Source organism: Capsicum annuum, chromosome 3 (assembly GCF_002878395.1).
Source record: "Capsicum annuum cultivar UCD-10X-F1 chromosome 3, UCD10Xv1.1, whole genome shotgun sequence".
In the NCBI taxonomy this organism is placed as follows: Eukaryota; Viridiplantae; Streptophyta; class Magnoliopsida; order Solanales; family Solanaceae; genus Capsicum; species Capsicum annuum.
In genome coordinates this window covers 16,818,839-16,829,639 of record NC_061113.1, presented here as the reverse complement: position 1 = coordinate 16,829,639, position 10,801 = coordinate 16,818,839, and the positions used below count along the sequence as shown (strand labels likewise).

The 10,801-nt window shown below is 39.0% G+C and overlaps 1 protein-coding gene across 1 annotated transcript in view; it reads right to left on the bottom strand.

The window, feature by feature from the left end:
- The window catches only part of LOC124896587, an 18,706-nt gene extending 7,905 nt beyond the window's left edge, over positions 1–10,801 (bottom strand). Inside the window, exons 1-7 of the mRNA XM_047408171.1 lie at positions 10,620–10,801; positions 10,244–10,532; positions 9,941–10,114; positions 9,539–9,808; positions 9,254–9,424; positions 8,713–9,073; positions 8,005–8,054 (exon numbers count right to left, since the gene is read on the bottom strand). Coding sequence (XP_047264127.1) covers positions 8,005–8,054; positions 8,713–9,073; positions 9,254–9,424; positions 9,539–9,808; positions 9,941–10,114; positions 10,244–10,532; positions 10,620–10,801 — 1,497 coding nt within the window. The remainder of the gene's footprint in view (positions 1–8,004; positions 8,055–8,712; positions 9,074–9,253; positions 9,425–9,538; positions 9,809–9,940; positions 10,115–10,243; positions 10,533–10,619) is intronic.

Here is a 10,801-nt window from a genome sequence, read left to right as displayed (position 1 = left end):
TTGTTGTTGCCTTGAAAACCTAGAGAAGCCGAGTGGGGCCTTTGATTCTCTAGTGATGTTGTTCTTGTTGTTCTCTTGATTCCTTATTGGAAGTTTGAACTTGTATCATTTGGTATCAAATCCATCTTTGGTTTTGTTCTAACAAGATCAATATTGGGCTTGGGGCTTGAAAACTACAAAAAAAAAAAAAACTGAAAAACTGAAAAATTCTAGAAACAGTCAAATCTGTCCATTGTTGTGTTCTTGGCCGAAAATTGTATTCTTGTTGTGTCTTGGCCAAGATTTTTACTTGTCTTAAGTGTTGTTTCTGGTTTTAGCTCTCTTGTTCACTAACACTTTGAGTCGATCTAGATTTTATCTCTAAAAAATTGATGTTGTTATTGGAAAGTTGAACTTGGCTGTCCATTGTTGAACATTGTTGTTGTGGTGGACTGTTTTGGCTAGTGGTTGTTGTTGGTTGTTCTTGGTGTTGTTATTGTGTTCTTGTTTTTCTTCACCCTTTTCATCTTTGTTAAAACAAAAAGTGAACATTAGATCCACAAAAGGTGCAACACCAAGTTGTAGTATTTGTTGATGAAAGACTTGATCACATCACTCAAAAGACTTGACAACCACTTTTCACCTACTTTCCTTGATTTAAGGACCTTGTTTCAAGGAGAAAGTACCAAAAGGGTTAAGTCTTGTTTTGAACTTGCAAAAAAAAAGAATCTTTAAGACCAAATTTCCCTCCATTAACCAATTCCACCATTTCTAAATTGTAGATTGGTCAAGACTTGAAATTGGAGAGTAAAATTTTGAAAAAACCGAGGACAATAGTGGACTGCCACATCACTAAATTACTGTTCACACAACATTTTGAGTTCAAATTTTAGATTTCTTAGTTTTATTTTATTGTTTCTTAGTTTTGTTTGTTGGTTCGAACACTAGTTGACGACCTAGTACATTCCTACTAGCTTGTTAATTAGTCCTTTCAAGCTTAGTGTTCGTGTCAACATTTGTTTGTGTACTTTTGTCGTTTGAATACATTGTAACTCTTGGCTCTAGTCCAACAAGAATTCTTTGAGTTTCCAACAAGAATCCATTCCGGACAAGAGCATACTCATACCTTAAGGATTCACGGGTTACTAGCCAATCTACAACACTTGTGGAGCTCGAGTGTGAGTGAACCGAAAGAGTGTGAGTGAGGAGAGGGATTTTTAACTAACTTGTTTGTTGTTTGTTTAGGTGATACCTTGACAATGGAGGAAACCACATCTCAAACTGTGGATTCTAATGAAATAGAGAATTGAGGGTTACTCTTGAGGCTATGACCCGAACTCTTGAAAGGTTGCGTACGGAGGTGGGAGCCATAAAGGGGGAAGTAATGACTATTAGTGGGAAGTTAGAACAAGTGGAGAGTCAAAGGAACTCTCGTCCTTCTACTCCTCTACATGTTTAGTCAAGTAGACATAATAGAAATTCCTCCGCTACCGTTACTCCCGAAACATGTCCTCAATTACCAAATTCGTCCCTAGCTCCACTAAATGCCGCAAGCCAAACCACCCATAACCCCCTAACCCGAGACTCCAATAGAACAACCCATTCCCAAAATCCTCAAGTTCCGTAAGAGGAAATTGGACGCCCAATACTTCCACTAAATCCAAACCCTCCCTTCCAAGCTCCACTAAACCAAAGACCACCACCTCCACAAAATCCAATTCCTCTAAATCAAGTTCCAAACGTCCAACACCATCCCGTTCACTTTAAGGAATATGGTAGAGAGGATTATGAAGGGTATGGAGCCTTTGATGATGCTTACATGAGGGATGAGAAGATGAGAGGAGGACGTGTGGATCCAAGGAGATACCGAGCGTTTGGATAAAGGGGAAACCGATACCAAGAGAGAGACGTAGGCATCAATACCATCAAATTGAGCCTACCTATCTTTAAGGGTGAAACTGACCCTGAGGTGTATCTTACTTGGGAGTCGGCATGCGATAAAGTGTTCCAAGTAAATGATATCTCAGAGGAGAAGAAGAGTTGTTATGCCATAGCTCACTTTGAAGGCTATGCTAACACATGGTGGGAATACGTCAAACGGTTTGGCAATGAGTTGATTGATGGGCAACCACTACCTTGGTTTCAGTTGAGGTACCTAATGAGACAACGGTACCTTCTCGAGAATTATCGACATGAGTTGCTTGCTAGATTGTACAACTTGCGGCAAGGGAATTGAAGTGTTATGATGAGTTTCAACAACTTATGTTAAAGATTGATCATCGTGGAGAACACATTGCCATGACATCATTCAGTTCAAGTATGGGTTGAACAAAGATATCTCCACTCATTTGACACTTCACAAGTTTGATACCGTCGAAGGTATTTTCCAAGCGACTCTTAAGATTGAATGAGAACTTAGAGAGAGGTCGTCGTTTAAAGTAAAGGGACAATCAACCTCAGGTTGGCCGAGGGGCAAGGATATGGTTCAATCCTATTCGAGTTGGCCCAAAAAAAAGGACCAACCTACCACTACTAGGCTACCCGAGCCCAAAACAACCCAAAAAATCCCTCCGAGGCAAGAAGTTCAGAAGTATCCTAATCTTAAAGGGTTCCAATGCTTCAAGTGCTAAGGTTGGGGGAATAAAGCCAATGAATGCCCTAACCGACACAATGTAATCCTAAGGGAAGGTAGATTGTATTTTCTTGGAGAAGAAGTGGGCATTGAGGGTGATGAGAGTGAGGCCGAGCCTCAAGATGGAGAGACGACCGAGAGGGAGCCACATGATGATGATGATGATTGTGAGGATGCTTATCCACAAGAAGGGGAGTCCGTGGTTCTAAATTTTGTAGTGAGGCATGCCATGATTAGTAAGGCGATAGATGATCCTAGCCAATGGGAGAATTTATTCCATACTAAATGTCTTATAAAGGGAAGTGTGTGCACTATGGTGATAGATAGTGGAAGTTGTGTGAATATGGTTAGTGTTGCAATGGTGAACTTCTTGAAATTGCCGACTACACCTCACATTAGTCCTTACAAGTTGTAATGGTTGAATGAATGCGACGAGTTAAAGGTCATAAGGCAATGTGTGATATGTTTTAAGGTTGCCAACTACCATGACGGGGTGCTTTGTGATGTGATACTAATGCAAGCTTGTCACTTGTTGTTAGGAAAGCCTTGGCAATACGATAGGTCAACTAAACATGATGAAGGTCCAATCCGTATACACATGAGAAGGATGGCTGAAAGGTTGCTCTTCATCCCTTATTGCCTTCCCAAGTAAATGAATTATACTAAAAGATATGGGAATTGAGGGAAAAGGGAAAGAAAGCCAAGAGTGGGGGGAAAAGAGGGGAATTTGAGAGTGAGGAAGTAGGGGAAGCCGAGGGGTCTCTAAATTCTAAGGGGCACGGGAGCATAGTGATGATGGCTAGGATGAAGGAACTATTTGTGGATTATGATGAGAACACTCTGATGCTCCTCTTGGCTCATTTTTTTAATACTAACTTGCTAATGTTTATATTTCTCCTCCTATTTCTCATGTTTTGCAGGGTTATGAGGATGTCTTCCCAAAGGAATTGCTGAAAGTATTACCTCTACTTCACGGCATTGAGCACCAAATTAATTTTATGTCGAGCTCACAATTGCCCAACAAATTGGCTTATAGAAGCAACTCGACGGATACCAAGGAATTGCAATGCCAAGTTGAGGAACTTCTCAACAAAGGGTACATCAAGGAGAGCATAAGTTTTTGTGCGGTTCTGGTGCTACTAGTTCCCAAGAAAGATAGGACTTGACATATGTGTGTTGATTGCCGAGCCATCAATAAGATAACGATAAAATATCACCACCCTATTCCTAGGCTAGATGATATGCTTGATGAATTGAGTGGTTTATGTTTGTTTTCTAAAATTGATTTGAGGAGTGTCTATCACCAAATTCGTATGCAACCGGGTGATGAAGGGAAAAATGCCTTCAAGACTAAATTTGGTCTGTATGAATGGATGGTTATGCCATTCGGCCTAACAAATGCTCCAAGTACTTTCATGAGGCTAATGAATCATGTGATGAAGCCATTTATTGGAAAGTTTGTTGTTGTTTACTTTGATGATGTATTGGTGTATAGTAAGTCCTTAGATGAGCATGTAAAACATTTGCAATGTGTGTTTGATGTCCTCCGAAAGGAGAAGTTATATTCTAATCTAGAAAAGTGTTCTTTTGGTGTCCATGAGGTCGTATTTCTTGGGTTTGTGGTGAGCTTAAGAGTGGTCGAAGTGGATGAATCTAAGATTGATGCTATTAAAAATTGGCCAACTCCCAAAATCGTAGGAGAAGTGAGAAGCTTTCACGGGTTGGCTAGTTTTTATAGATGTTTTGTCAAAGGATTTAGCACCATTTCTGCCCCCTTGACCGAATTGATTAAAAAGGATCGGCCTTTCAAGTGGAGAGATGAACAAGCTAAGGCCTTCGAGGACTTGAAAGCTATTCTCATCTCGGCCCCTTTGCTACAATTGCCAAATTTTGACAAGACTTTTGAGGTCGAATGTGATGCTAGAAAAATTGTCATAGGCACGTTTTTAATGCAAGAATTAAAGCCTATTACCTACTTTAGCGAAAAGCTCAAAGGAGCAACTCTAAACTACTCTACATATGATTTAGAGTTGTATGCCTTGATTAGAGCCTTGGCCACTTAGAAACATTATTTGTGGCCTAAAGAATTCGTGATCCGAATGGATCATGAATCCTTGACGCATCTACGGGAATAAGACAAGCTTAACCGGCGGCATGCCAAATGGATTGAATTTCTTGAAACCTTTCCTTATGTTATTTAATACAAGAAGGGTAAGTACAATGTGGTTGCCGATGCCTTGTTTAGAAAACATGTACTTGTTTCCACTTTGTCTTCAAAGTTAATGGGTTTCGATAGCCTAAAGGCATTGTATCTCGAGGACCCTCACTTTGCTCCTATCTTTAGAAAATGTAAAGAATTGGGTAGGGACAAGTGGGTTTCAGATAGGGGATTCAAATACCTATGCCAAATTTGATGGTTACTTGTTTAAAGGTAGATGATTGTGTGTACCTTCTAGCTCTTAAAGAGAGTTGTTTGTGAAGGAAGCAAACGAGGGCGGTCTAATGGCCATTTTGGGATTGAAAAGACCCTCGGGATATTGGAGGAGCAATTCTATTGGCCTAGAATGCACTTGGATGTAGCTAGGATTTGCGGCCAATGTTTAGATTGCAAAGGAGACAAGTCTCGGCTCCTCTCTCAAGGGTTGTATACCCCGCTTCCTACTATTTTATATCCTTGGCTTAATATATCTATGGATTTTGTGTTAGGATTACCGAGGACTAGACGAGGTAGGGATCGCATTTTTGTAGTGGTTGATCGATTTTCTAAGATGGCACACTTCATTCCTTGTTCAAAAAGTGAAGATGCATCAAGTGTGGCGTCTTTATTTATTGAAAATGTTGTCAAATTGCATGGTGTTCCGAGGACCATTGTAAGTGATAGGGACTCTAAGTTCCTTAGTCACTTTTGGAAGTCAATGTGGGGTAGGCTTGGAAATAGATTGCTATTCTCTACATCTTACCACCCACAAGTTGATGGCCAAACCGAGGTTGTAAATAGGACTTTGGGTTCTATGTTACAATCAATGCTTAAAGGAAAAATGACTTCATGGGAGGACCACCTTGCATACAATCAGGTTATACACTAAAGTAAGGGAATGACTCCCTTTAAGTGTGTATACGACATCAACCTCCTCACCCCTTTGGATTTAACTCCTTTGCCAAGTGATCTTATAATTAGCTCAGATGGAAGAAAGAAGGCCGAATCCATGAAGAAATTGCATGAGAAAGTGAGGAAAAATCTTAAGAAGAAAAATCAAGAGACTACTAAAAGAGCAAACAAGAGGAGAAGAAACCTTATTCTTGAACCGGGTGATTGGGTTTGGGTGCACCTTAGAAAAGACCATTTTCCTTCACAAAGGAAAACCAAGTTGATGCCGAGGGGTGATGGTCCCTTTCAAGTACTTGAAAGAATCAATGATAATGCTTACAAAATTGACCTTCCTCTGGAATATCAAGTGCACAACACCTTTAATATATGTGACCTCTCTCCTATTGCCACGGTTGAGGATGAACATCCATCGAATTTGAGGAAAAATTCCCTTCAAGATAGAGAAGATGATACAAGTACAACTAGCTCAATACCATTCACATGTAGCCAAGCTCGAGAGTTACAAAAACTTCAAGTCATGTTCATGCAAATGGCCGTGTGTGAGTGTGCAATTAATTCATCTAAGGGATTTTATGTTTTGAAGTATAAAGAGAGGCTTTGAAGTGTAAGCTTATTATACTCCAAAAAGTGTAGTAACACTTTTTTTAATTACACTCCAAACCCACACAAGACAAAGGCTAGAATGGTCATTTTCCTTTTATTTTGTAGAGTACTATAAATAGACTATAATAGGGCTATTTCTTAGACTTAGTTCATTATTGATATTTTCACTACACAAGTCTTGTAATATTTAAGAACTTCTCTCTCTTGTTCTTGAGAGTGGACCCAAAACTAGACAACAAAGTGTAGTAATACTTTTGTTGTTCTTTGGCTAGAAACTTGGGGTCTTGAGGGTCATGAGTTCCTCTTTATTCAAGTAATAAGTTAGTGTAAATATCTTTTAGTCTTAGGGTCCTAATCTTCATGTTAGGGTTCTTAGATTTTAGGATATTTTATGTCAAATTACTATCCATCATTTTGTAATCTTGTTGTTTGTATCTTGATATAGTGAATCCGTGTGGGGCTCTTTCGATTCACTAAAGTTATTGGAATCTTGTGTTATTTACCTATCTTATTGAAAATTGTTGTTGTTTCCTTGAAAACCTAGAGAAGCCGAGTGGGGCCTTTGATTCTCTAGTGATATTGTTCTTGTTGTTCTCTTGATTCCTTGTTGTAAGTTTGAACTTGTATCACCTTTGCACCCTACACTTAGTTTGTTAGCTAAACACCAACATTAACAACCAAGGTACTCAGACTTCCCTTTGCGTAGGCCTAACTATCATATTCACATACTTCATATTCCTCTTCAGGACACATCATCCCTTATCATTTTCTCAGCATAAAACATCATGTAATCGACACCCTGTTAATCGCACAATGCGAGACTATAAATAAGGCCATGTTACTCTAGCATCACACATGCTATAATTCTAATCAATCAACCAATATCAGACAATAAGGTTTTATTCACAATGGAACAAAATTTCCCCCTAACTTCCTAAAGATTCTACCCTTACACCTCTAGCTACAATAACCTTCACTCCCTATCCTCTCAAGTAGCATGAAAAACCATTTACCCCCTAATCCCAACTACAAATACCATTCAATTGTGCTCTCAGTAATTCAAAGTAATGAGAAGTAGGCTTCACAAATTGAACTACATATCATAAGCAATGCTAATATTTACAACTAGTAGGAGAGGGAAAACAAAATTATGCATAAAACACTATCACTACTCACGAATTGTAACAAGAAAGGTAATAAATAAATAAATATTTAAGAACTTACCTCAACAATTTAGAGAAGGATGAGAGAAAGTGAAAAATTCTTGAAGTTTAAAGGAGAGGGAATGAGAGGGCGGCGCACATGGAAAATAAAATGGTTTAGGGTTGGGGAGGTTATATTTATACAGGGACGGGTCGGGTTAGGGTAATTAAATTTTTATGTCCAAGTTGAGCCCTCTCCGCGACACGGTAGGATGGCGTAGACTTACTAGGTAAGGCCAATTACCATTTAACCACCCACCGCGACGCACTAAGATTCGCGTTTAGTCATTGGAAATTTACAATTGTCAAGTGTCCAAGTTTCGCGTCGTGCTACAAATCGCGACTATCCACTGGAATTTGACAATTATCAAAATTCCCAGTTCCGCATCACACTATTCATTAAACTAAGATTCCTTATGCAAATTTTCACTCTTTTCTTACTTGAGTAAATCCCCACTTACACAAATCATTTTGCAAACCTGATTGCTTTCCTTAATTGTGGTAATCTCCTCATTTCCTTTGAAATTCCCTGCAACCTCAAACGAAAACAACAAAAATTATAAGTAAAAATGGGTTGCCTCCCACTCAGCGCCTTAGTTTTGGTCGTGGCACGAGTCATTTTTTTGTATTTTTCTTTTCTTTTTGATTTTACAAGCCAAAAATTAAACTACCTATTACAATACATGTATGAGTTTCCTCCCACATAGCGCCTTATTTTACATTGTGGCATGACTCAACTCATCATCACTCGTCAGCAAAAATGATAGATTCCTTGTACTTGTCCGGATGATCCGCCCAATAATGCTTTACACGCTGTCCATTCACAAGGAACTTCTCTGTCTTCTCTTTATTCCATAACTCCACAGCTCTATGAGGTGTGATGCGCACCACTTCAAAAGGTCAAGACCATTTCGATCGTAATTTACCCAGAAACAACTTAAGCCGTGAATTAAACAACAATATAAGTTGTTCGGGTTCAAATTCCCTAACTTGAATGTGCTTGTCATGCCATCATTTGGTGTTCTCCTTGTAAATATCTGCATTTTCATATGCGTGGAGTCTAAACTCATCAAGCTCATTCAGTTGCAATAACCTTCTTTCTCCCGCGACAGTCATCGCAAAATTCAGCTTTTTCACAGCCTAATATGCTTGGTGTTCCAACTCTACAGGAAGATGAAAAGCCTTACCATACACTAAGTGATATGGATATGTCCCAATGGGTGTTTTGTACGCTGTTCGATATGCCCACAGTGCATTATCCAGTTTCTCCGCCCAATTTTGCCTCTGCCCATTCATGGTCTTCTGAAGTATTTGCTTAATCTCCCAATTGGATACCTCTACTTTTCCGCTCGTTTGAGGATGGTATGCAGTGGACACCTTGTGCCGAACACCATATTTATCAAGAAGATTCTTGAACCAGTTGTTGATAAAGTGCGTACCTCCATCACTAATTATTGCTCTTGGTGTACCAAATCTAAAAAATATGTTCTTCTTCACAAACTTCAGCATCACTCTTGCATCATTAGTCAGACTTTCCATAGCTTCCACCTATTTAGAGACATCGTCAACTACAACAAGAATGTATAAATTACCTTTCGAAGGTGGGAAGGGGCCCATGAAATCAATCCCCCAAACATCAAAGACTTCTACTTCTAAAATATTATTCAGGGGTATCTCATGATGCCTGGTTATAGTACCTAACCTTTGACATTGATCACAACTCTTTACAAACACCACTGCATCTCTAAACAAAGTTGGCCAAAAGAAACCTGATTGCAACACTTTCCTCACAGTCCTCTCACCACCATGATGTCCACCATATGGTGATGAGTGGTAATCTTGTAACACCTTTACAAATTCAACCTCTAGAATACACCTACGAATCACTCCATCTGGACCCTACTTGAAAAGGTATGGTTCATCCCAAATGTAAGCATGAGAATCATGAAGTAATTTCTTCCTTTGTTGTAAGGTAGTTTCGGGAGGATACACCCCACAAACTATCAGGTTTACAATATCAGCATACCATGGAAACTCAACTGCTTCTAATAACAATAACTTCTCATCAGGAAAGTCTTCCTTGATACTCTGAAAGTCATCTATAATACGGTATCGATTTTCCAATCGTGACAAGTGATCAGCAACCTGATTTTCAGCTCCATTTCTATCACGCACCTCAAGATCAAATTCTTGAAGTAACAGAATCCACCTAATTATTTGTGGCTTCACATCATTTTTGTTCACAAGATACTTAATGGCAGCATAGTCTGTATGAACAATGACCTTGGTACCAATTAAGTAAGATCAAAACTTATTGAATGTATATACCACAACCAACATCTCTTTCTCCGTAACTGTGTAGTTAACTTGAGCATCATTCAGTACCTTGCTAGCATAGTAGAATGATCAAAATACCTTATCTTTTCTCTGAACCAACACTGATCCTACTGCAATATCACTAGCATCACACATTAGCTCAAAAGGTAACTCCCAATTTGGTGTTATCAAAATAGGTGATTCCGTCAACTTCTTCTTGAGCTCGTCAAAATCTTCATGGAAATCAGCTCCAAACTTGAACTTGGCTTCTTTCTATAAAAATTTACACATGGGACTTGCGATCTTTGAGAAATCTTGAATGAATCTTCTATAGAACCCAGCATGTCCCAAGAAACTTTGTATGCCTTTGACTGTAACTGGATGAGACAACTTTTCAATTACTTCAACCTTTGCTTTGTCAACTTCCATCCCTTTGCATGACACTTTATGGCCTAAGACTATTCCATCCTTAACCATAAAATGATATTTTTCCCAATTCAACACCAAGTTTGTTTCTTCGCACCGAGCTAGAACTTTGTCGAGATTTTGCAAACATTTTTCAAATGAATTCCCATACACAGAGAAATCATCCATGAATACCTCCACAAATTCCTCCACCATGTCTGAGAATATCGCCATTATACACCTTTGAAATGTAGCAGGTGCATTGCATAATCCGAAGGGCATGCATCTGAAAGCATATGTACCGTATGGATAAGTGAGTGTGGTCTTTTTTTGGTCTTTCGGTGCTATGCTTATCTGATTATAGCTAGAGTACCCATCCATAAAACAATAATACTCTTTCCCTGCCAATCTATCCAGCATTTGGTCAATGAAAGAAATTGGATAATGATCTTTACGAGTTCCTTCATTGAACATCCAATAATCTATACATATTCTCCATCCAGTAACTGTACATGTGGGAACCAACTTGTTATCGTCATTCGTCACCACTGTCAT